This window comes from Zeus faber (assembly GCF_960531495.2).
Source record: "Zeus faber genome assembly, chromosome: 6".
In the NCBI taxonomy this organism is placed as follows: Eukaryota; Metazoa; Chordata; class Actinopteri; order Zeiformes; family Zeidae; genus Zeus; species Zeus faber.
The window spans coordinates 5,052,892-5,079,602 of NC_137201.1; the positions used below are offsets into that span (position 1 = coordinate 5,052,892).

General features: G+C 44.3%; 1 protein-coding gene across 2 annotated transcripts in view; it reads right to left on the reverse strand.

Annotated features, from left to right (window-relative positions):
- sntb2 (syntrophin, beta 2) overlaps positions 1-26,711 on the reverse strand; it is a 31,433-nt gene continuing 4,722 nt past the window's right edge. Inside the window, exons 2-7 of one of the 2 annotated variants that reach the window (XM_080001883.1) lie at positions 14,660-14,879; positions 12,836-13,049; positions 11,168-11,310; positions 8,922-9,121; positions 2,870-3,063; positions 1-1,822 (exon numbers count right to left, since the gene is read on the reverse strand). In XM_080001883.1, the coding sequence (XP_079858009.1) occupies positions 1,730-1,822; positions 2,870-3,063; positions 8,922-9,121; positions 11,168-11,310; positions 12,836-13,049; positions 14,660-14,879 (1,064 nt within the window). In that variant the 3' untranslated portion in view covers positions 1-1,729. Of the gene's footprint in view, positions 1,823-2,520; positions 3,064-8,921; positions 9,122-11,167; positions 11,311-12,835; positions 13,050-14,659; positions 14,880-26,711 lie in introns of those variants that run through there. The other variant, XM_080001882.1, reaches the window with a different exon arrangement.

Here is a 26,711-nt window from a genome sequence, read left to right on the forward strand (position 1 = left end):
ACATATATATATATATATATATAATTTTACCTCATGGGTGTACGTCTTACATAGGTGTACATAAAAAAAAAGGGGTAATGGAGCTTAAAATGCTCCGCTAATGTCACCGAAACTCAAAAACTACTCGTAGTGCCTTAATATATATATATATATATATTTATATATATAGGGAGGGGGGGAGGGTGTTATGCCTCAAGCTTGCCATTGGCTTTGTGGAATGATTTTAGCTCATATTAACTACATTTGATCATACAATTTTGCTGATTACAGGATTACGATGCACAGTAAAAAATATAAAATAAAAAGGGAAAAGGCCATAATAAGCATCAACTACAACCGCCTCAACTAGGACTTATAAAAAATGACCTCCGTTGATGTCCTAAGCAGCCTCGCCCCTTGGAATGTCATTGATTCAAATAGAAAAATGTGATAGAAAAAAAAAACACAACCGCTCTTGAGAAGCTAAACCTGAAGAGAAGGAGAGGAAAGAAAGTCAGCCATTTTGAAAGCAAAGGGAGGATCTTTGAAGTAAAATCTCGGGGAAGTCATGCTTGCACGTGGCCTATGCTTATAAAAAAAGAAAAAGTTACACAGCTACATGTTTATTTACACTAAGGAGAGTAATACTATTGCTGTGCAGGTTGAAAGCTTACATGGTGTAGTACAACAAGAAAAAGGGACATTTACAAAACAAAAGAGCGTCTTTGACTACATGTAAAAAGGCACTTTTGGCAAATCCTGATTACGACAGTAGTTTGGGATAATGTGCTAACGCGGCGAGTCTTCTGACTAGATAGGCACACTTTCGCGAGCCAAACGCATTTGAACATTAAAAAAGCCAGAGTGCATGGAACAATAAATTGGAAATAAACATAAAACGCAAAGCTCTTTTTTCGCCGAACGGACATGCGCAGATAATTGCAAGGTCAGAAAAAAGTGAGAAGTCCTGCCATGGTTTTGCTCCAGCCCCGCGCCGATCCAGCTGGTTTCACTCCTCCGGGAACTAGTTGGTCGCCACCCAGGCCGATCCACACGCTTGACTCCAAATCTCGGAGTGGGATTTGACATTCTGGAGCAGGATTTTCCACCGGACTCCTTTTCAATGAGATGCTAAAACGCGAAAATAAAAAGAAACACACAGACGTGGCCTTGCGCTTGTATTGTAGGGACTCGGAAGGCTGCACTGGAATGAGAGGCATAGAAGGAATGTTAGACACAACTGTCCTCCAGTGTCTAGAATTCATCCACAAAAGTGTCCGTGGTTTCCTTTCCCCCTTTCCAGCCAGCGTCACATAGCGTATGGTTGTCTCGCCCTATGTTAAACTGTGATGACTCTCTTGGGGAACTGCAAAATGAACCCCAGAGGAATCTCCGTCCAATTACGACGGCTAACTGATTTTTCTACTGTGTTTGTAATACCTAAAGCTGCAACTCCGGAAATTGCCGGCTGAAGTCTCTCAGGGGGCTGAAGTCGGAAGAAAAGGCACGATTTGTTTTCGTGTGTGTAGAAAATCAACTGACATTGACGTCTGGAGGGTCAAATTCAACCCTGTTTCTTTTTTTTTTTTTTTTTTTTGGTCAGCGCTTCCTTAAGCTCAGCCCTCACTTCCCCCCCGCTGCCTCTCCTGATTCCCCACGGTCCAGGATGTGCAGCCATTTTTGCATTAAATTCCTTATTGGGATCGGGCGGGGTGGGACGGATGGACGACCTCCCACTGCGCCCGCCAGCTCACGTCTGCAGGCCCATGCGCGTCAGCTTGGCCGACAGGAAGGAGTGGAGGACGAAAACCACCGGCTTCGGCCCCGAGTGGAGGTCAAACACCTGGGGTGGGAGGGTGGAGGGGTGGCCGGAGGGGCGGGAGATTGAGACAGAGAGAGAAGGAGGGAAAGAAGGCAGGAGATTCATTCATTAGAAAACATTATAACGATCAAATCGCATTTAGCATATTCTGTATATTCTTATATATCTGACTATTTTTTTTTGTATTTGGATATATTTTACTATTTAAACTTTTTATTATTATAATTAATATCTTAGTTGTTGTTTTTTCATTTCTAATTATGTTATTTTTACTTCACTTTTTATCATTATTATTATTATTCTCCATTTTTTAATACTAATGTTCTGCCGTGAAACGCACCAAACCTCATTCTGACAAATTCCTCGTATATGTAAATCCACCTGGTGGAATATTCTAATTCTGATTCTGAAACAAATGTTATCCATTAACTTTCTAATGCACAATTCTGTCCTATTACAAAAATCACATTTTGGCAGCTCCCACATCTTTGGATGCTACAGGACAACTTACATCACACTACATTACATTTAGTAATGTGTACATTTTGTTGGTAGTATCAAACCACTGTATATCACCGTCCCGGAGTTAGTTGGGGTTAGAATGCTTAACTTTTCATTTGTTTAATTTTTCAATAAGAGTTAAATAAATTCAGAAATAATGTAGGAAGCACCTCTCTTACTTTCTTGCCAGTTCACAGCCATGCTTATTCCATTAGCTATTGTATATGACCATTTTTTCCCACTTGTGTTTTTGGGTCATATTATTTTTTATTAGATTTCTTTTTATTGTTTTTCTGTCATATATTTTTTGTTTATCATTAGGTTTAGGGTATATTGCTGCTTTCTTTTTTGTGTTATTAAATTAACTGTCGAGTTTTTTTGTATTTTTTATTTTCACATTTTTCCATTGATTCCGATTTTCTTTGTTATATTTTTTATTCTGTTGCTTTATTATTATTGCCCATGTGATGTGAGCTGCTCTGACGGTGTAAATTCTCTTCGGGGTTGAATAAAGTATCTATCTATCTGATTACATTCACAAAATGGCGGCCGATATGGTTCACCCACCATCTCTCCCTCGGGACCCCCGAAGTCGAGGTACAGGTTGCGGATCCCATCATCGGCGGACATCTTGAGCTTCTCGAAGGGGTACCGGTACAGCACGGCACCGCCACTGCCGGGCTCGGCTGGCTCCCGCGTCACAGTGAAGCCCTTCTCGTAGTGCAGCGTTAGACGCACGTCCTGTCGGTTCAGCGTGCACCCTGGCAAAGGGGGGGGGGGGGGGGGGTTAGGCTTTTAAGAGTTTTTAGGCTGTTGTGAGTCTACCTATGTGTCAAAATCAGGATTAGAATCAGTTTATTCATTTTGGTAAGTTTTAATATTTCCTAGATATTTGTCATTTGAGAATCAGTGCTTGGCTGTACAGACAATCCCAACTGTAACGCATTTCCCCTGGTCCGCCCGCTATTAAACCGTGAACAAACACTTGACTTTGGTTCCGACTGTATATAACTCTTGTTCCCAAAATTGAGGAAAAATTTATTGTTGCTGCGGTAGCCGATTTCCCCATACTTTCCACCTATTCATTTACAGAGACATAATTTAAAAATGATGTGTGGATGTAGATTTGGGAGGTAGTTGAGATCCCTGGTGAGGTTTATTACATGATGATGCACTGAAGTAAATATGTGAAAGTCCAAGTTCAGAATCAGAAGCAGTTTATTCCGCCAGGTATATTAACATATAGCTACTCGGAATGTGTTCGATCTCTGTTGAAGTTAAGTTCACGTGGCGTCAGTATTACCTGGTGTCATACAGCACAAATCACATGGTCTTAACACATGTGAATATTTTTTGAGAAGTTTATCTGCCAAGTATAAAGAAAACCTTATATAATTTAGACTGTACTGTAATAATTATATAAGAAAACAACATCTAAATAAATTAATAGAGCAATGTGCACATTCACCTGATTACACTGCTATGGAAACTACTTAGACATGAGTTGAATAGGACGCTGTCGCCCACAAGCTACAGCGATGGAGATGGAGAGGAAAGGCAGCGACAGCTCTGTGGTGATAGAGTGACACGTCGTATCACTCTATCACCGTAGACAAGTAATAAAACGTAGACAAGTCATAAAATCTCTTCTGGTGTGATTGTACGTAACCCTAACCCTTGCAACAAAGCTTAATAGTCAAAACGATAGCCAAATACATGAAAACAAAAAGTGCGATTCGATGCACAATATAAATTATAGGTGTATAAAGATTAGTATGTTTTATAACTGTTATTATGAAGTTATTACTGCATCTACAGTGTTATTACAATATTTTGCATGTCATTCCACTGGTTTGTCTGTGTGTGTGTGTGTGTGTGTGTGTGTGTGTGTGTGTGTGTGTGTGTGTGTGTGTGTGTGTGTGTGTAAATGTATGTGTGTGTATGTTAGTGCATCTGCAGGTGCCCCTGATGGTCTTGTAAAAAAAAAAAAAGGCAGTGCATTAAAATCAAATTAAATTCCCTGCCAGGAGAACAAAAAGCCCCTTCTGTGCACGTTCCTGTAACTTGAACCGCACATGCACAGAACAGCGTGGTTGAGGAAGTGATACGAAAAAAGAATCTCGGAAACCCTTGACTTTTTCAGCAACCGCAGCCAACGATTGTTCTCGTCTGAGTGGAAACATTTCCCTCTGCTGGCCTCGGAATTTATTTAATATTTCAACGTTGCATTTTTTCACGGCCTGTCGGGGACTTTTCCTGTCTTTGAAATAGTGCCACTAGTGAGATTACTTGGAGTTAATAAGTAAGGAGGCCCAATAGGGACATAATTAGTGTGAAATAAAAAAATGCATTCTGTGGCTCATATATTGTTAAATGACTTAAATGATATTCAATTACATAATACAGAGAACGTAAACGTAGACTATACTTATCTAAGCTAAGTGTACGTAAGCTAGAAACACTTAACAGCTAGGTTGAGGTGTCGATTTAACCGCTATACAACAAGGATCTTATGGTTTAAATTTAATCCAAACGGTCCACATACGGAGCAGATATTATTGAAAAAAACGAACAAATTTGACCCGAATTATTCAGTTGTTCTGGTAAACATGTGTTGTTCGAAATTGAACCAGATCAGATTTCCAGAAAGACACTTTATTACGTAATCATATTATTTACTATATATGTACAGATTCCGATTGAGAATGTCCAGTTGGACCGTGTCCATAGGGCAGCGTGGAATGGGTCTTTAGAAATAACCAAACCATTGATTTACGTGTGTATTTATATAGCTTCTTTCCTGGTAGATGTTGGTAGATCTGTTAGATCGAATATTTTAAATCCGTGGTCCATTAATGAAAGAAATGAATAGAAAGTAATATGAGTGGTGCTTTGTTATTGGACTTCTGTGCTAGTCATGGATTGGCCATAACGAACACCATGTTCGAGCATAGGGTGGCTCATAAGTGAACGTGGTACCAGACCACCTTAGGTCAAAGGTCGATGATCGACTTTGTGGTTTTGTCATCAGATCTGCGGATTTATGTCTTGGACACTCGGGTGAAGAGGAGCAGAGCTGTCAACTGATCACCACCTGGTGGTGAGTTGGATCAGATGGCGAGGGAGGCTGCCAGACAGACCTGGTGAATCCAAACGTGAGGGTGAACTGGGAAATCCTGGTGGATGCCCCTGTGCGCAAGGTCTTCAACTCCCATCTCCGGAATAATTTTTTGAGCATCCCGGGGGAGGTTGGGGACATGGAATCCGAGTGGGTCATGTTCAAAACCCCCATTGCAGAGGCGGCTGCTAGGAGCTGTGGTCGAAAGGTGGTCGTGCCGGTCGTGGCGGTAACCCTAAGAAGCCGTTGGTGGACACCAGCGATGAAGGAAGCCGTCAAGCTGAAGAAGGAGGCCTTTCGGGCTTGGCTGGCCCAGGGGTCTCCCGAGGCAGCAGACAGGTACTGGCAGGCTAGAAGGGCTGTGGCTTCGGCAGTCACCGAAGCAAAAACCCGTGTGTGGGAGGAGTTTGGGGAGGCTATGGAGAAGGACCTTCCGTTGGCCTCAAGGAAGTTCTGGAAAAAACTGTTTGGCAACTCAGAAAGGGAAAGCAGGGATTGGCTCAGGCTGTGTTCAGCTGGGGAGGAAAACTGCTGACCCGGACTGGGGATATTGTCGGGCGGTGGAAAGACTGAGGAAATCCTGAACCCGATCAATACGTCCTCGGGGGAAGTCTCGTCCATATGCCTGGCAGAGGTTGCTGAGGCAGTCAAAAAGCTCCTGGGTGGCAAGGCGCCGGGGGTGGATGAGATTTGCCTTGAGATGCTGAAGGCTCTGGACATTGTTGGGCTGTCTTGGCTGACACATGCCTCTTCAGTGTCGCGTGGATGTCAGGTACAGTACCTGTGGAGTGGCAGACCGGGGTGACGATTCCCATTTTTCAAAAGGGGGACCGGAGGGTGTGCTCCAATTATAGGGGTATCACACTGCTCAGCTTCCACGGGAAAGTTTACTCCAGGGTGCTGGAAAGGAGGCACCGGTCAATTGGCGAACCTCAGATTCAGGAGCAGCAATGCGGATTACGTCCTGGACATGGAACCCCTCCAGCAACGTTGCTGGAGGGGTCGTGGGAGTTTGCCCATCCAGTCTACATGTGTTTTGTGGACCTGGAGAAGGCTTTCGACCGTGTCCCTCGGGGGATCCTGTGAGGGGTACTGGGGGAGTATGGGGTACCGGGGCCGTTGGTACGAGCCATCTGGGCCTTGTACAACCAAAGTGAGAGCTGTGTTCCCATCCTCAACACAAAGTCAAACACGTTCACAGTGGGTGTTGGACTCCGCCAAGGTTGCCCCTTGTCCCCGATTGTGTTTGTGATATTCATGGACAGGCACAGCCGAGGTGAGGAGAGTGTTCGGTTTGGGAACCTCAGAATTGCATCTCTGCTTTTTGCAGATGATGTGGTTTTGTTGGCTTCATCAGACCGTGACCTTTAGCACGCATTGGGGTGGTTTACAGTGTTCGAGTGTGGATCTGGTGAGTGAGTCTGGATGAGAGTCAGCACCTCCAAGTCTGAGGCGATGGTTCTCTGCCGGAAAACGGTGGATTGCTCCCTCCTGGTCGGGAGCGAGTTGCTGCCCCAAGTGAAGGAGTTCAAGTATCTCAGGATCCTGTTCACAAGTGAGGGGAAAGATGGACAGGCGAATCGGTGCGGCATCCGCAGTGATGCGGGCGTTGTACCGGACCGTTGTGGTGAAGAGAGGGCTGAGCCGGAAGACAAAGCTCTTAATTTACCAGTCCATCTACGTCCCAACCCTCACCTATGGTCATGAACTTTGGGTAGTGACCGAAAGAACAAGATCGCGAATACAAGTGGTCGAAATGAGTTTCCCCCGTAGGGTGGCAGGTCTCAGCCTTAGAGATAGGATGAGGAGATTGAACATCCAGAGGGAGCTCGGAATAGAGCCGCTGCTCCTTCACGTCGAAAGGAGCCAGTTGAGGTGGTTCAGGCATCTGATCAGGATGCCTCCTGGGCGCCTTCCCTTGGAGGTTTTCCGGGCACATCCAACTGGTTGGAGACCACGGGGTAGACCCAGAACGTGCTGGAGGGATTACATATCTCAGCTGCCCTTGGAACGCCTCGGGGTCTCCCAGGGGGAACTGGAAAACGTTGCCGGGGAGAAGGGGGCCTGGAGCTCCTTGCTCAGCCTGCTGGCACTGCAACCCGGATAAGCGGAGGAAAATGGATGGATGGATGGAAGTAATCCATAAAATATCGTCAACCCGTCCCTCGAAAACACTGAAAGTGCGACCCAATGATGAGTTCAAAATACAAGGTGGCTTCGGAAAAATAGAAGCTGTGCAATGGTAATTATCAAACTAAAAAACTGAGCTCAACTTTACTAAAGAAATACGTAAATTACACTGCTATCGTAAATCGACGTAAATATGTCATAATTGACGTATACGACCGTCACAGAAACTCCGGATGTACTTCAATGCAGCAAGCTAGGTTATAACAATATAGTAACATATAGTTTCAAATTAAAAAAGAAACCTTTTCGGTCATAAACGTCATATATAAACATTGTCCTATAACTGCACTTAACAACAACTACAATGAAAAGCCAGAAAGTGTTTGTGATATTGGTAATTATTCCATACTATCTCTAATTGCAAATTAATGTAAAAGTTACATAAATGTTATCTGCATTACAATATAGATAAATAATCTATTAAACTGGATTTTACAATTTTAGATTACTTACATAAAAACTGCAATAAAGTAGTAATTACAAATAACATGTATTTATATATTTTTAAAACCAAATGTATGTATCGTTATGAAAAGTAATTACAAAAGTTATTTTTGTTATTCTTACCGATGTAGAGAAATGAAAATTTAAGACATTAAAAAAAAGTAGTAAAGAAATGAAACGAGCAACCAGAAGACGACAGACAGGGGGTAGACCCATGCTGAGTTCAAGTAAACTCGGAAAACCGTGCTGCGCTTCAGAGAACCTGGGAAACTGTGAAACGCACCCAATGCAACTAAACTGGACCCTGTGTATTGCTGCCTGTAGCTATATTTATTATTAGTAGTTGTATTTCCAACCATGATGCAATTCCAAAATAAGTAAATATTCTTTTGTTAAGTGAGAATGTTAATTTGAAGTAGAAGTCCCCATGTACACTTTCAGCTACTTCAATTAAAAGGCTAAATATGTGCTGAATTAACTTTTACAAATATATCTGTTCCACTTCTGTTCCATAAATTATAATGAGAGTTTGTAATTATTTTGTAAAACAAACACTGGTTAAAAAAAATGTAACTTGAGCTTACTGGTTGGGCTAGTTTTGGCAAGGACCAACTGATTTGACATCACAATGATGTCTACCACTTAAATTTGGTTTGCGATTATTTCAACCCTCTGATTTTGTGTTGCAATATTAAAATTTCTTAAAATAGTGGCAGATTTTTTTAACACTTAAAAAGAGGCACACACCTGGTTCTACGACCCCTCGTGAAGGGCCAAAACCAAGGTTCTGCTGGCTGCACTTTACACTGAAACATTGTGATTTTATAAATCTTCCGTCCCTAATACACACACAGACACAACTCTCACCGATAGACACTTCCTTGATGAGCTCGGCGGCGGCGTGCCCGCCCTGCACCAGGGCACGCGTCCATGAGGACAGGTCCCAGTGCGTCTCCACCCGGAAGGCGTGCGACTCGATGCCCCGCCCCGTGCCTGTCCGTGTGGCGAACACCAGGTCGGCCCCGCCCTGCGACGGGGAGCTCCGGGCGCTGCCGGAGTGGACCAGCCTGCGAGAGAGAGAGAGAGAGAGAGAGAGAGAGAGAGAGAGAGAGAGAGAGAGAGAGAGAGATTAATACACTTTACATTTTAATTTGATTTTCATTATTATCTCAATGCGATACCATCAGGTGGAGTTGTACAGCCTTTAAGTACTACGTTTCGACTTAGAAAATTACATTAATTCAACTATAAAACTATTCTTCCAAAGATAATTCACACACCCAGAACACCAACTATTACAAAATTACAATCAGGGCAACGTGCACAATGTAAATGTCCATTCGCCTTGTGGTGTGGCAGAAAGACGTAAGGACACCAGGCAGAAAGGGAAATAATGTATAATATGACATGGAAGTTGAAATGTTAGGTCTGTTTGCAAGAACTGTTGCAAACAGACACAAACAGACATACACAAACACACAAACTGTGCTCTGAAACAGGGATGCCCCCTGGGTGGTGGGGGCGGGCGACGGTGCTTGTAGGAATCGCAGGAGGCCTGCCTCAAAATTATTACTGGATATATTGATTTGATTGTATTGTTTTATGTGATTTTTTTAACAAAATATATTTAACTCCACTAATGAGAGTGGATTTGTTGTGAGATTTGCCATTTTGGCTGCATATAAAACGGCCGCATCACAACAGCTGCTGGGCTGGGACAAAGTGATCCCACAAGCTACAAAATGCTCCACATGCACCCTTGTTAGGTAAACAACTGGGATGTATGTTGTACAGTTGATAGGCCTAACCATAACAACCTTACGTAACTGTCCACTTTGCTTGAAAATAAAACCTGTATAATTGAATGTTTTTTTTTTTTATTAATACATTTTTAATACATTATGAGTTTGCGTACCTATCCAGCCTTTGTGTGCCAGTATTTCAGTAAATCAAACAGCGGTTTAAAAGATAAACACTCTCGATATCCGATTACAATAAATCACAGCCAAAGCACAACCCGGAACTGGGCGATGGCACCTTGATGACAGAACCAAAACCACAAAGCAACCAGCACTGGTTGAATATATCAAACAAAACTCACGAGCGCAGGACAAACAGGAAAAAGAGCGCGGCATTATAAAAGATGCAGCGGCATTTCTTTACATTTCTATAACTTCGTCCATAATGACTCTCAGTCACCTGCAGAACAGAGAGGGCGTGTTCCCGCCCTCATTAATATTAACAGGCTGACCTTTAAGTGACCGGTACAAACTTGGAAAGGTTCATGTAAAGCAGACATCCAACCTTGTTTCTGCCACGGCGCACTTTTTTTACAATCAAACAGTCCCGCAACACAATACCACTAATCCCGTTAACCACTAAAAACGCCAGAAAAGCGTTTAACTGTGGTCATTAGCGATGCAAGACTCGCAAACAATTTGTTCGCAGTGAACAAATCTTTTCAATGACTCCGGATTCGAGAGTCGCTCCGGCAAAAGAGTGAGTGAGTGAATGTTCAATTCACAAACTGAAAATAATTTAAAAAGGGCCAACGTGTTTGGCACAATTCATATTGGATGTGACTCACTGAATGTGCGTACTCTTTTTACATTCCACCAAAAGAAATAGTTTTGACAGAATTAAATTATTCTTGCGAGAATAACATTTACAACTCGGATCTCTCCGGACTCTTGTATATATCGATCACTCCGAAGTCCTCCCGCGCTCATCGTGCGCAACGATAACTGAAAAAAACGGAAAGACTCTTTTTACCGGGCGCCTCGTCAGGGACCAAATCTCAATAAGAGTCGAACCTTTCATCGCTACGTGGAAGCGTCACTTTCAGAGTGAAACTTGTTGAACATTTGGACACTTTTCATGACACACCTGGCGAGCTCTCATAGCGGTGGTGAAAACACTGGCGTAAAAGCAAGCTCGGCTCCCTGGGTGGGCGGGGCTTATTGATATAGGCGTGGCCTCTTAATGCGTTTGATCTTGACATTGAAGTGAGTCAATATTTTTGGAAGTCAGTCCCGTCCCCCCCCACCACCACACACACACACACAGGTAACCCTCCCTTCGCTTAAGGGTTGTCCAAGCCTGCCATCCTTTACCTCGTTGCTAGCAGAGGGTGAGTGAGAAGAGGCACGGACCAGCCCTCTCTGGTCCAGGGCACCGACTCGAACAGCAAGATGTCCTTCTCCGTCAGTGCCATGACGATCGGCCGGAACTGGTGCCGCCCGCCCTCCAGCTGCACCTACAGGAGAGAGGGAGAGGGGTGGGATGTGTCGGAACTCGGGTGTTTACATTGAGTCATGAAAGATGGCGTGTCTGGGATCAGGCTGTGTGTTTAGACAAGCCAAAGCCAAAGATAAGAGGCGTGTGTCGGGAGTGTGTGCGTGTGTGTGTGTGTGTGTGTGTGTGTGTAGGTTAGTAATAAGGGAAAGAGAGAGGGCGAGCGAGTGAAGCGAGCTGGCCTGGGTGCAGGTGTGTGCATGTAACTATATTGACATTAAACGTAGGAGTGTGTTTGAGCAGTCTGACAGCTTGAGTGGGTGGGCTGCCGACAGGAAGTAGTTAATGCGCCGGAAACCTCCGCCGGTGTTTCTGTCTTGCTGGTTTCCTGTTTCAACCCCAGCCAGTCACCTAAACATAAAATAGGAGCCTCGGCATCCCGCGCTTTTTGACCGGGTCCTTGGGTGATGCCACACAGCTAAAGGGCTGGATATGAAATGACACAGTTTATTGTAAATGCTGTAATTACTGAACATTCCTCACATTTGTTGTTTTTTCTTGCCCATGGCAGGTTAGGAAGACATTTCTTTCCACAGTTATGCAACCAACACAGTGCTTTCACTGCCAAACCCTGTTTGTTGGGATAGCGGCCAGTGTAAACCAACGTGATTGAAAGGGTGTGAGAAATCATGTAGTTACAGTTTGAAGAAGAAGTAGCTTGCTGCTTCTTCAGCAGAAAAGACTATATTATAAAATATATATTTATTTAAGTCATATATTGTGGTGTGGGGGTGGTGTGGTTTAAGCAGCAACACCTGTCTTGGGTCAAAGTAATTGGGGCTGGGATCAGGGTGGCTGTACGCCTACTGCTTGTTAGAGCAATCAAGGAGCAACAGGTAAAAGCCCCCATCCCCATACACACACAGGAGAGAAGCCCTTGTCATGACATGACGTTGTACATCTGCTACAGGCTTGTTCAACCTTGCCCACTCTCAACAATAAACTGGTTTGTTTTCAACCCAATCGCCTGAGTCGGAGGGCCCTGGAAACGCCACTCGGGTGGCGTGTGGCAGGCGGATCTGCCCCATATATATATATATATATTAAATTAACTAGATTATATTGTAGAATATTCATGATTGATACATCTATTAGGGCTGTGTACTGGCAAGAATATGGCACTATGTATCACCACACAGAGGTCATGAATGAATAAATGAATGAATGAATGAATGAATGAATGAATATATCACAATATGCTATTAATACGGCAATACATTGCAATTTAACTATCATCAGTAAAAAATGTATCACCCAGAAATAAGACATCTACATTGATAATTTGTGAATTGACACACTATTGGGAAACAAGCAATGATTGTTCTGAAGTAAGATAAGATAAAATAACACCTTATTAATCCCGGGGTGGAAAAGTGTAGTGTATTAGTATTTTCTCACACCCCAAACATCTATTATCCTGGCTGCTCTGCAAAAAAAATAAAAAATGAATGTGAAACATGACACAATAAACTAAGAGGCCAACCTACCTGCTCAGCCAGCCAGCCGATGTGCTTGAGGTGGGGGTGTGAGGAGGCGGACGGCGAGGAGGCGCCCAGGTAGGCGTTGACGTGCGCCAGCGTCTGTGGCAGCAGCGCAGCCACGTTGGTGTGGATGGCCGTGAACCAGGAGTTGGCCGAGGGGCCATCCTTGCAGCGCAGCACTACCGTGTGCTGGCCATCGGGGGAGTGGAGCTCCAGCAGCCTGAGGTTGGCGATCAGGAGGTTAATGCCACATAAGTAAGGAATAATGGCCGCAAACAAAGGAATACATTGAGACGGACCACAAAAAAATTGTCCACAACAACACTGCAACCAGGTAGCAAACTATTCCACCTACAAAAAAACCTAACCTATTTACTGTCATTAATGAGAAATTGGACATATCAGTATTCATCCCTTCATTGGACAATCGGCGAGAAATAGCCAATAAAATATTACTGGGTGCACCGTTAAATTCTTTAATGACCTATATTATTTACTAATCCATTTCTCGTTCCCCAGCTCCTCCTCAGTCGAAGCGTTGACTTCCTTTAGGACCGTTTTTTAATCTGCATCGAACTATAAACATAACAATGTGATGGCTCCAATGTCCAATTGTCGCAGCAGGTCGCGCTCGGTTACAACTTCTGTTTTTAGAGAGATGCCACCACAGCTTCCGTAAGCCAGTCAGAAAGCCGAACTGTCTCCACAGAGCTTTAACTCAGTTCACCTGAACAACAGCATAGCGAATGCATGGACGCCCTTTGACTCAGAACAGTGAGACAAAAATGCACTGATTCTGACAGACTTTCTTAGCCATTATTTTGGATTAAAATCCTTGAGCTGCTATCAGAATCTGGCAAATGTGTGTAAGGCGTAGGAAATGCCATGATATGCAATACCATGACGTCAATACTGGTTCATAAACAATACTGTTTTTCTGATACCAAGTTTCTCTTTTGTACTGAAAGACAGTAAACTCAGTACTAAGTTAACTGAGTTAACTGAGTAAACTCAGTACTTTAGGTACTGAGTTAACTCAGTATCTAAAGTTAGCAAGTACTTAGTTACCAAGTACTTAGTTAGTAGTTAGCTTTAGGTACTGTAGGTGCTATACTGCCCTTTCAATGTTAATATCTCCGTTAAGCTTAAAAAAATTCCTTTTAACAAAAAAAAAAATTACATGACATAGTTTACTAACCGTGCAAAACTCTCATTTTATGTTAGTCTCACTGAGGCCTCTTTAGAATGTCTCCATGCTTTATACTATCAGACCACTTTGACTGATACCATAAAAGTATCACATTTCGATGCCCAGCTCTAATGGGATGGCTCATCTCCCAGCCTAACCCTTACCCTAACCCTAAGAAACGCTAATTACTCTCACATAGCGAAACCAAAATCTTCTGAAAATGACCTTGCCTCAACCAATAATAAATAATTAAATAAAAAAATGGCAAAGTTATGAACAAATAGAACACGCATCGCAACATCCACATTTTCAGCTATTTTTTAAAGTGGTAATCCGTAAGATCATTTTGTTAAAAAAAAAATCCCAAATTTGATACTTTATTAATATTTACCTAGCACTTCATAAGAAACAGCCGTTCAATGTAGTAGTGAACAGCACATGCTCCTCTATGTGCTGTTCGTGTCCACTGTTGGTGGCGGGGTCCAGAAAATAAATTCACTGCCAAATCATTGCGTGTAATCATCACTTTTTTAAATTGAATTCCGGGACTTGTAAATCACCCAGGATTGCCACTTTAACCACACACTCACAAACACACGCCAACACCCAAACAGCGAGTTGCCCCATTTGTGCCTCAGTACCTGTTCTCCAGGTCCGGCATGGTCAGGTTTCTGCTGATGAAGCACATCTTCAGGCCGATCACCTTCCGGTCTTTGGCTCCGGAGGAGCCGCTGTGCTTAGGTGAACCCGAGTCCTCGCTGCCGCTGTAGCTTGGCGACTGGGGCCGCATGCCGTCCCACGGCAAGTCGGCCACCAGGGACGGCTTCTTGAACAATGGTGACACCTCGCGGATGTACTTCACTGCATGGAGGGGAGCACAAAAAGGTATTTATTAAAGGTATTTATTAATAAATACAGAAATGTCCCTTTGCATACATTGGCATTAATATTGCACTGTAACTTTATTATGGGAGGTAATATTTCTGCATAATTTAGATTAAGTGTAAACCGCAATAACCATAACTGAAATTGAAAATCCAATCAAAAAGAGAATTTCTCGCTAACCTCTAGCTACAAATGAAACTTGTAGTTACAAACCTACACCAAGAACACTCTCTAAAGCACAACCGTGTGAAATTAAAAGTATTTCTGACAGACAACTCTTAAATTTACTTGGTCTTTATTTATTTCTTAATTATATATTTATTTTGTATTGTTTGAGCTTGGCTTCCGGCTCTTCTGTTCATCACTCCCGGAGAGGTGTGCAGCAAACATAGGCATATTTTTCGAGCTCACACGTGAGCTAGAAGTAAAGCAGTGATGAGCTTGAATCCTGCCATTGGATATCAGAGTGTGGCAGTGGGGAATGTTTTCAGTTTTCAGCACTGGCAACCGGAAGGGGACCCAGCTGCAGAAGGTTAAGGTAATCCGCAGAGTGTTTAAACGCTACCGTGTTTTCACCTCTCCCGCTCTTTTTCTCCTGACAGCGATGCTGGTCTCCCACTCCAGACCGCACACTACGGTTATTACTTATATGTATGTCTGAAAAGACAAACTTCTTGACTTTTGTTTAAATAAATGCCCAGCCGAGGCTGCCTTTTGTTCCACTTTCTCCTGCTCCATCTCTCCAACCGACAGAGACTTGTCACAGTGGCGCCCAATGTGACAAGTTTTCAGATGAAAGTATGAGTAATAACTGTAGTGTGCAGTCTAGAGTGGAAGCCCAGCGTCACTATCAGAAGAGAGAGGTGAAAACACAGCAGCTTTGAAATACCCTGCAAACTACCTCAATCTCCTGCAGCTGCTGCCCCTTCCGGTTGCCGGTGATGGTTCTTCGCACCTGCAGATGGTGCCAAAACCACTTCCCACTGCCACAAAGAGTAGAGCCCAACACGTGGAGGGAGCGCAGCAAGCAGCAGGCACCAAAGCAGGTAGGGCAGGAGGGATTGGCTACTTAAGGGCCGGTTCACATGAAGCATTCTTAAACGTTTGAAAAACGTGAGGCGAGCTTCTGAATAATTTTATCAAGACGCTTGCAAGGTCACGCCTTGAGGGCCAAAACTAACCTGGACTTTGCACAAACTATTTTTTTTAACAAACCTCTTCAAATGTACAACAATAAAGGCGCACTCACCATATTAGAGTACATAATCAACCAATCACAAGTACCAATAGCTGAAATAAGTTACGGTTTATTGTTTATCTGGGTCGTTAGCAACCTAGCTCTAGCCCTATTGTGACCACTACAACATGTGTGCGCACACTTACATACAGAAACAGGACAGAACAATATATTTCTATTAATAGTGGAATGACCTCCCTTGTTAGTAAAAGTCACCACTACATTGCTTAAAACGCTGTTTTGGACATTTAGCCTAGAGCTAACGGTAACCTAACCTGGAGATAACGTTATTAGATAGCCACAAGATAGACATCCCAAGTTCACAAGTTATTCCTCCAGGTATTGTTCCGTCTATTGGAATCTAAATAATATCCGCTGAACAGGTCGTACAGCTCAGGTATCCAAGCCTCTCCTCCATATTGACAAAGGGGACCGCTGCATGGACAGGATGTGGTGACAGAAGCTGCGGCTGATCGGTTATTTCATGTCACATGACATGCGGTGCATGCTTGTGGCTTTCCAAGAAGTTGAAATATTTGTATCTCAGTGCACACCCAGAAAAAAAAGGTGCCTTCGGCGCGCCTACATCGAGGACACTGGATTTGCGCGCTCAAAAGACGCTTCATGGGAACCGTGCCAAATAGGCCGGCCCATGAGGGCGTGGAACAGCGTGTGGCGCCGTCGAGTTGTCTGACACACCTAGCCCCGCAAGCTACGCATCATTTCAAGACAAGGCGGTCTTGGTTTAGTTTTGATGTGGTGATTTGTGATTTGTCTTCCTATGTGCCCTACATGGAGTTTGCGTGCCTAATTTGGTTTGAAACCCTTCCTTTTTACCATATTACATAACACAAACAAAATAGAAAAATGTCAGAGAGAAAAACCAATGCTACCACGCAACAACCCAGGGCCTGACGTTTGCATGTGCCGTGGTTGATTAAACTCAAAGAGTTTTCCGAGACTCTGTCCCTCTGTGGCTTCCTTCACACACAAAAACAGACGTGGTGAATGTGTAATTTAAAGAAAAGCTTCTGCCTCATACGTTGAAATCACCAGGATGTAAATTCATGTGGCATTGGATCTTCAAAAAGAAAAGAGACTCTACAGCAAACAGATGACAGGAGTGTTGCGAAATATCATCGCTCCCGCATTCGTCGCATTTTAGAGAAAGACAGAACACAGTCTTCAGATAGGGGCTTGCCATTATGTCTTGAAATGATCTGCCGCTCCTCTGTGGGGAATTTACTTTTAATAACAAGCGCTAACTTGGCTCAGCAGCTGTAAACTTGGCGCTTGCCATAAAGGAGAAGAATGTCTCCGGCTCCGATATAATAAGAGTTTAGTTTCCAAATTTGGTGCCGCGGCCCGGGCTGCATCCAGCCTCCTGACAAACCATAGCCACGGAGTTCTTCTCCCTCTCTCTCTCTCTCTCTCTCTCTCTCTCTCTCTCCCCCTCTCTCTCCCTCTCTCTCTCTCTCCCCCTCTCTCTCCCTCTCTCTCTCCCCCTCCCTCCCACCCCCCCACCTCTGGTTACACTCTCCTTTTCTCTTTTACGATCAATCTCTTATCCCGTCTATTGAGTTTCCCTTCTGTCATCCTTCTATCATTTTCAGATGAGTAGTGTGTGGGAGTGTGTGTGTATATGTGTGGGTTTGTGTGTGTGGGCAATACATAGAAGAAACCCAATGGACCAAAGTCGACATGTGCTAGTAAAGGTTCTCTCGGTGTGTGTGTGTGTGTGTGTGTGTGTGTGTGTGTGTGTGTGTGTGCTGGCCCTAATAGATTGGTCTACTCTCTGAAATCTGAGACGGGGCTCTAAGGAGGTGAGGTCATTCTTGAATGTAGCCCGAGATATTAGGTTTGTGAGCATAACTGGTCCCTACGTCTGCAGGCAACTGTATAAGTGTGTTTGTGCGCAGCGTGTGTGCGTGTGTGCGTGTATGTGCGTGCATGTGTGTGTGCGTGTGCACACACGTGTGCGCAGCAGAGGCCACAGAATGTGAATAAGGTAAGAGTGAGTGCCTGGGTAGGTGTGTCTCGGTGCATTGAAGACCGCGTGTGTGTATGTGTATGTGTGTGTGTGTTCCACACATACACACACACACACACACATACACACACATTTGTGTCTACATGAGAAACACATGTGACATTGATCATTAAGCCTGAGTCAGAATTTGAATGTAGAGGAAGAATAGAGTGTTTGAGGTTAAAATAGAGATACTGTGTGTGTGTGTGTGTGTGTGTGTACACATTAAGTAATTTATGACTCAGAGTTTCAGGCGGAGCTAGTAGTGATGGGGATGGGGGCTGGGGGGGCGGAGGGGTCGAGGAAATGCAACCTCATTTACCGGCCATGAAAACCACACTGCCCATACATACCGACGTTGTCTGGGAATATTTCTGCATACGCAAGTGGTTTGGTAAGTGGGCGGGCGGACTCGCGTGCTCACGGACGCTTTCCTGGCCGCCCTTGTTTATGTCAGCCTGAACGTGCATTTGTGTGTGTGTGTGTGTGTGTGTGTGTGTGTGTGCGCGTGCACCGCGCTCGTCCGTGCGAAGTACAGTAATACAGCCCCACCATCGCATCGCAGTCTCCACACTTTTGGGCCAAATGACGAGATTTGCTGCAAAGATGTTTGGACTAATGTATTTTCCAGCCGCGACCTCAATGCTCTTTGCGGCTATAAAATGTCAGGGATTCTTTGCCTCCGGGCCTTCCTTCAATATACAATATGGCTCGCCGTCATATGTGCCGGTCGCTGTTACAACTCAGTTTTTGCCATTTAGGATGGCCGTTGAAGTCATTTTTTGGTCTGTTTGTACTCTTACCTGCACAACTTTGACGACTACTATGACCATTTTAATGTATCATGTATCATTTTAATGTGTGGTAGTACCATTTGTGCTGGTACTTCCACAACTACCAAACCAACTACAAAACCAATCGGAAGCACGGCTCGGACGGATTTGACTGGCTGATTCGCAGCAAAAGCTATACTTAGGTTACTATGATGAAAAACGGGCAAATGCCGAGCAACAGTGGGCCATGAAAATAGAGGAAACTCGCAGAAGAAAAACACACTCAAAAAAACTCAAAACACATTTTAGTTGTCTGCATAATTCCTCTCTGCTTTTCAAGTGGCTGTTCTTGGGGAACAGCAGAGAAACAGAAGGTAAGCTGTTGGAACGTCTCTCTCTCTCTCTCTCTCTCTCTCTCTCTCACACTCACTCTCAACTGCTGTGAAGACCACCAACCCCCTCCCAAAAAAGTGAAGACAGACAGTATTACTATCATCCCACTCGTCAGGTGTGACACTGTAATATGACCGCCAAAGCTGAAGCATTAATCTGCCGTGAGAAACGGGTTATGAGTTACCAGAAGTTCTGTCTAAAATCACATTGTTGGCCGTCTACTCTGTACTTACAACGCGGGTAATTTTTTTTTTTGAGTTTGTCTATTTTCCAAACCCTTCCGACATCTGGGAATGATCAAAATCATTTTCTTCAAGTTTTGTTTTTTTTCTCTCTTCCCACTCTTCTTCTCCCCCTGCAGACTTTTGGAGTATTTCTTAAGAGTCTCTGTCGCAGTCTGCCCGTCTGTCTGTCGGCACGTCTCGCTATTTTACTGTCATTTTTGGTCGCAAGAGTGTCCCGCTTGTCCATCCCTGCGTCTCAGTTCGTCGTCGGCTCTCGCACTTCGCTGTCACTTCCTGTCAGTCTGTCTCTCTCCCGGGGGCAAATCTCGCTTCCAATACGCCTGACTCACACCCTCTTTCAGTCCGTCCATTCTTCACACCCGGTCATTGTCTGCAGGTCTGTGTGTATGTCTGTGCTCTGGTCTGTCAGTCAGTCTCTGCATACCTGTTATCGTATCTGTGTGTGTGTGTGTGTGTGTGTGTGTGTGTGTGTGTGTGTGTGTGTGTGTGTGTGTGTGTGTGCGCGCTCTGGTGCTGTTTAAAGAACTCATTAGGTCCTCATGGACCCTCACTTCAATTCCACTTCGCCACCTAATTAGGCCTGTACACAAAGGACTATCAACACTCTGTGTGTGTGTGCGCATGCATGTGTAAGTGTGTGTGTGTGTGTGTGTGTGTGTGTGTGTGTGTCAGAGAGAGTGAGAGTCCCCAGAGAGAGATGCATTCCGCCATCCCGCGGGAGCTAGCCTTCCTTCATACCCCGCTGCCCACAGCATAGGAAGGAGGCAGGAACCCAGTGACACAGACCGAAAAGAGGAGGCTTTAAAAGGGAGAGAGAGTGTGAGGAAGAGGAGGATGGATGGATGGAAGAAGCAAAAGAAGGCCAAAAAGCTGGGGGAATGCGATCCCATAACGACTTTGGTTGGTTGCGGCATTATTTGGTTGCCGAGTTAAAGGCAGAGTTCAGGCTGTACTGCTATCTCTGCTTTACCCCCATCACCGCAAGCTTGCACGCACGCACACATGCACACACGCACACACGCACACACACTCGCACTATAATATCACAAAACGCTGGGATCTTTGAGTATGGTTTTAAATAATAGCTTACAGCGATCCTTGTCGGGTCCACACTCTCCACCCACTCTCCTCTCTTTACTTTACATTCAGGGGGTTTTGTCCAACCGAGGCCACGTAAGAAAGTCGCAAAGGCCGTATTTTTCACAAATAGCCCGTAATATTGCAATACACCGCCATCTTTTTCAGAGAGCTTCAATACAAGTCAAACAGGGCAAACGCCTGTAGACCTGAAGAAGCACGATACATAAGGCGTAGCTTGCGGAGCTGGTTCTGCCGGACACTTCGACTGCGCTACGTGCTTCCACGCCCCCTTTGGGCCAGCCTATTTAAGCAACCAATCCCTCCTGCTCCACCTACTTGCTTGCTGCTTTGCTGTGCTCTCTCCACCTCCCCTGCATCCACCTGTTGGGCTCTACCCTTCTATCCAATCCAATTCAAGTTCATCAGTCCTTTATTTCTAGCGCCCTCAGGTATGCCGTTGTTTGCTGTACATCCCGTGCGCCAGTGATACGCAGTAGGGCCAAACTCCAATGATGCAAAATAGACCGTTTTAAAGTAAACCTAAGAGTCTGTCAGAAATGTCAGAAAGGTTCAGAAGTAACGTTGTACCAAAAATATTGCTGCATTTTATTGACTGTTTTAAGTAAGGGATATTCTAACATTTCCTGCTAATACCATTACCCCTTCATCCATCAAGATTAAAAAACAATAAACCACTTTATTCTCAGATTTCATTTCATCCTCAATTTCCCTTTAAATCCCTGCGAGTATGACTAATGCCGGGAAGAGAACGAGTAAAAACACCAGGGTTAACATGAAAGTGAGATGCAATGGAAACTGGAATGGTTACTTCACTATGGCAGCAAATTGGAGCAATCTTCATAATGACCAAGCAACGGAGGATTTGTCTTGGTGCTTGGCTTCCAGCTGATGCAGCCATTTCTTCCAAACCTGAGCCCCGTAGGTTAAACACTGCGGTAAAACACTTACCCAACTTACCATCCCGTTTATACAATGATCACTTGCCCCAAGACTGAAATTTCAGGAACGTCAACTCGTACTTTATGTTGGGCCATCGGCCTTTAGAATTCAAACCGTGTTCCGAAGCAATCTCCGCACCTTTCATTCCAGCACAATGAATCGGAATGATGATAAAACTGCGAACACTGCTGCCACGTCATAGGAAAAAGGGTTATTTAAACTGAGATAGTCCCAGCCGTGCTGATATACCATATAGCACCACGACCTTGAGTGTGACGCTGCTTTTATGAAACAGCTCCGTCAACAAGGTTGTGGTCATTTGGGACAACAGATTATGACTACATCTATCGTTCTTTGCAGCCACTTCAACAAACCCAGTTCCCAAAGGGTCAAATTCCAACAGTTTCATGAATGCAGAGCTGGTAGCTACCTACAGTGACCTGTGAAGTATCCCAGTACCCAAGTACCCAGTTATGCAAGTAAGGGATGTTCAGAGTGATACAAGTCATCAATTAACCACCATGTACAGTAGGGAGTTACTTTGCAAAAATGACTGGCTGGCTGCACATTGTCATGCTTATTACACAGCTACTGACCAAATAACAGAATACATTGAGACGTGAGACAATGAAACAATGAATGATTTGAAAAGATTGTACGCCTAGTATAATTTTTATACCTAGTATGAGTACTAGTATGCCTAGTTTAAGAGCTTCTGCTATGAAAAATGGCCCACAGCAACGTAGCTAACTCAGCACCGACGTCGCAAACTATTTGCCCAACAAAAAAAACTTTTCTGTAGCAATTTTCTTACCTACTTATTGTTGGTGAGAGGTGAAACTATACAAATCCCCATTCATGTCTTCAAGTCGTCTGTTGTAGTTTCTAGGCAGTATCACCACTAGCTAGTGTTAGCATTAGCATGTAGCGTTGTGACACAAGGCAGGGAGAAGTGGTTGCCGTGACAACGGTCATTATTAACAGACAACCAGCCATTACTCGGAATCAACTGACCGCTGATTGCCACAATTGACCAATCAGAATGGAGTATGCTAACAAGGTGATTACTTTGGATTGGTTGCTGGGCAATAAAACAGCTCTCCATTTGAAAACAGCAACAACAAACAAAATAAATTCAAGAAAACAGCTATAAACTTTGGAAAGGTTTTCATTATGATTTCCAGCTGTTCTTTGAGAGTTTGTTTCAGTGCTTGTGTGACAGCTTTTCAACGCGGTCGGAAACGAGTTAGCTCGCTCCAACTCACGTTCTATGCTTCGTCCTTATTGGCTTCCCCGCACGCGTGCGCGCCCTACTGAAAGTTTGAACGTCGCCATCAGCCCAGCGCCGTGGCCTGCCCCTATGAAAGGTCCCAGCGCCCGCTGTTCTACTCCCCAAGGACCTTCAGCGACCCCAGGGAGACAGCAGGGCAGGAAAACACTCGAGGGCTTCGACTATGATTATAGAACTTGAGATAGAGCAAACTAACTATTGTTCAATTTCACGTCGGCTTCCGCCCTCTAGCTTCAAAGAAATAGGCTTTATGATCTTAAATACAATTCATGGGAGCAACAGGTGCAACTACACGGGCCCGTAAGAGGACACCTGGTCCTTTCCCCAACCCGGAAGTGGCGGCCATGGTCAGCTAAGCTGTTTATAAATGAAACAAAATAACAAAATGAAAATGCTACATTTATAACAAACTGTTTCAAATGGATTAACGTGTGTGACTGGATTATATATAATTGAAAGTAATGCCATAGATTTTCCTCAACCTAATTGTGTGCACCCTCCAGTAAAAATGGAGCACTCACGCCCATCCCTAACGTCGTCAACAAGCCATTTTCACAAATCTTTTAATCATATGAAAAAAAATACCGGTATTACCATGAACGATATGATGTGGCACACCCCTAGTCACAGACATTCTTCCATTCTGAATAGTACATTTGAACATTTTAATCTTGTCTCATAACAGTTAATGATCGGCTTACGAGGGTCGGCTATCGGTCAGTCGGCTTTCCCCTTGTCCTACCACCTCAGCCTCCTTTAATTTCACCCCCTTCTTTCCTTTCTTGCTTTCTTCTTTTTCGTTTTTTTTTGGTTTCCCTTCTACTTCCACGCATTCACCTCACTCCTCTCCGTGTTCCTTTTCTTTCTGCAACCCTCTCCCTCCTTTCTTCCCTCCATCCCAGTCGGCATCTGCCAGAACACTAATGAGAACAATGTGGCAAAAATGCATCAATGGAGGGAACAGGGCTGTGTGTGTGTGTGTGTGTGTGTGTGCGTGCGCGTGCGTGTGTGTGTACCGTATGTGTGTTTGTGCGGTGTGTGGGGGGGGGGGGGGGCTGTACTGGATTCCACACTGCTTCCGTGGGGAATCGACTCCACAAACACGAGTGGAAAACCGTGAACGCGGACAGACACAGCTGTACACATGTGAAATTCTTTCTCCTCTGTTTGTGTGTGTGTGTCATAGATGTACAAAAATGACGGTGTACATTAATGCAGATTACACACTAGGTCTCACACGCACACACACACACACACACACACACACACACACACACACACACACACACACACACACACACACACACACACACACACACACACACACACACACACACACACACACACACACACACACACACACACACACGACTCAAAAGCAAGAGGAAAACAAATATATAAGTATTCCCCTTTTCAGGGAGCGGAATCAGGGAGGTCACACCTGCCATAAAATGAGGAGAAATAATAGTCAAAAAATAGCAAAAGATTAATTTAAAAAATAGAAGTTATCGTTGCATCTCGTGCAGTGAATAAGCGATCGGAGGCAATGATCTATCAAGGTGTGAGAGGTGAGGGTTTTAGGGGGTTATGACCCGGGGCAAAAACAAGGCGATGTCTGGGGCTCCGTTTCCATTTCCGCTCTGAACCAGCGGGGCCCCCATCTTTTAGGACGGGACCCAAATGACAAAGCTTTCGTGGCCTATTTCTGAAATTTTTGGAACGGGTGGTAAGATGGCAGAGGGAGAGAGAGAGAGAGAGAGAGAGAGAGAGAGAGAGAGAGAGAGAGAGAGCAAGAGAGAGAGAGAGCAAGGGCGCTTTTGCCTTTTCTGGACAAAAGGAGAAATAGATGCTCATCATGCAGGACTGTCCCCGTTTCGGTCAATGGCCTCTTTGTCTACGTTTGAGTCCCCCCCCGATAACTCCAATTACTCTCTCAATGGGCTTGTTCCGGCGTCTCCTTTCCACTGACCGGCAGCAGGCTGCGGCAGGACATTGGTCGAGGCGGCAGAGGGCCGGTATTCGGGGGGCATCGCATTCGACTTCATCGGGGGCAACAAAAGGTGAGCACGGACCGACTCGGTGCAATCACCACAACGCTCGATGGGGTTGCACGGCAACTACGGAGGACCCAAATGAACATTCTCCTGGTTGGGAGTTCTCCTTCAAGAGCGGCTCCACATTCGACACGCCGGCGAGGAAACCGCCGCAGCCGTCTTTCTTGGCTCCGGGTTCGAGTAAACTCTGAGGGAATGACGTCACACGCATTCTTGAAAATCGATAATGGGTTTGAATTGAGAACTAATTGAAACCATGCGACGCAGGCACGTTCTACCTCGTGGAACCGTTTCAGTGGTTTCCAGTCACTGTGCAATACTGTCGCAACCAACGTTAAACTATCTCCAAACTCCCTCTAGATAGTACTCCATTTGATCCATCCACATTCCACTTCACTCCCCAGCCCCCCCGAAAAGTGCAGATAATAAAAAAACAAAACAGATAAAATGTGTGTGTGTGTGTGTGTGTGTGTGTGTGTGTGCGTGTGTGCGTGCGTGCGTGTGCGTGCGTGTGTGTGTGTTATAACTAGGATCCGGCAACAGCATATCCAGGTTGGAGACATGGGCTGTTGACCTTTGCCCTGCCGTGTGCAGACGTAACCCCAGGTCAGGAATGTGGGACTAACTTTCAAAATATCTGGGAGGGGGATTTGAGTGGTGTGTACACGCCAAAGCGGTCTGGAAATTAAAATCCCCTGTCTTACTCTTAACACCGTGGAAGACACAGGGGTGGCAGGGGGGGCTAACGGGAGAGAGAGTGGGCGAGTCGGTTGTCAAACAGTGACAGGCAGCTGGCACATTCCTCCAAACAGAGCTGCAGCGTGAAATGAAGCCGTCATTATTTCAACAACAGCGACCACTTGTGATGGTGACACTTTGTTTAATTCCATTTATTATTATTTTTTTTTAATAAATAACCACCTCCCCCCCCCTTAACCTGGCCATGTGCTACTGGTTTAAATGAAAAGAAAAGGAAAAGAGGTGTGTCACACATCCATACAATTAAGGAATTCACACAAACTAGCTCTAAATATGAGCTGGGACAAACAAGAGAGGATTGATGCAGCCATAGCCGCACCAATACAGCACAATTGCTTAACTGTTCTCTCAATAAGTAGGTCTATTTATAATCATATTTATTTGTATTTTTTTCCCAAGGCACCACTGCATTGACAACTGAAAATAATAAATAAATAAATAGATAAACAAACAAACAAACAAATGGATAGATAAATAAATAAAATATATAAATACAGTATATATAAATTCATATAAATATTTTAAGCAAATGGTCCATTTTTTATGCTTTCATGCATCTGGTTTTTCAGTACACCTAATGACTCATCTTATGACTAATCTTATTTGTATCTTAACTTCTAACCCCTCTGGCTCTGCGGTTTCCCTATCACCTTTTATTATCAATTCTGTAGCATCTCCCCCACTTATTTGAAGTAAAAAGCAATCACTGTGGCAGAATTAAACAGCTTGACAGTGGTTACATTCCTTTTTTCTGTTGATGCAGTGTTTAGTGGATCTCGGCAAAGAGGACAAACTGTCATGTTAGACACTTTATCTTTGAGTTCTTCATCTTTTTAAGAGTGGTATCACATCCCATATCAAGTGAGTCACCATATGTAAAGCAATGCAGAGTAGATTCAAGATTCACAATCAAGATTCAAGAGGTTATTTGTCACATACATAAACATACGGTCATACATATATGCAGTGAAATGTCATGACATCCAG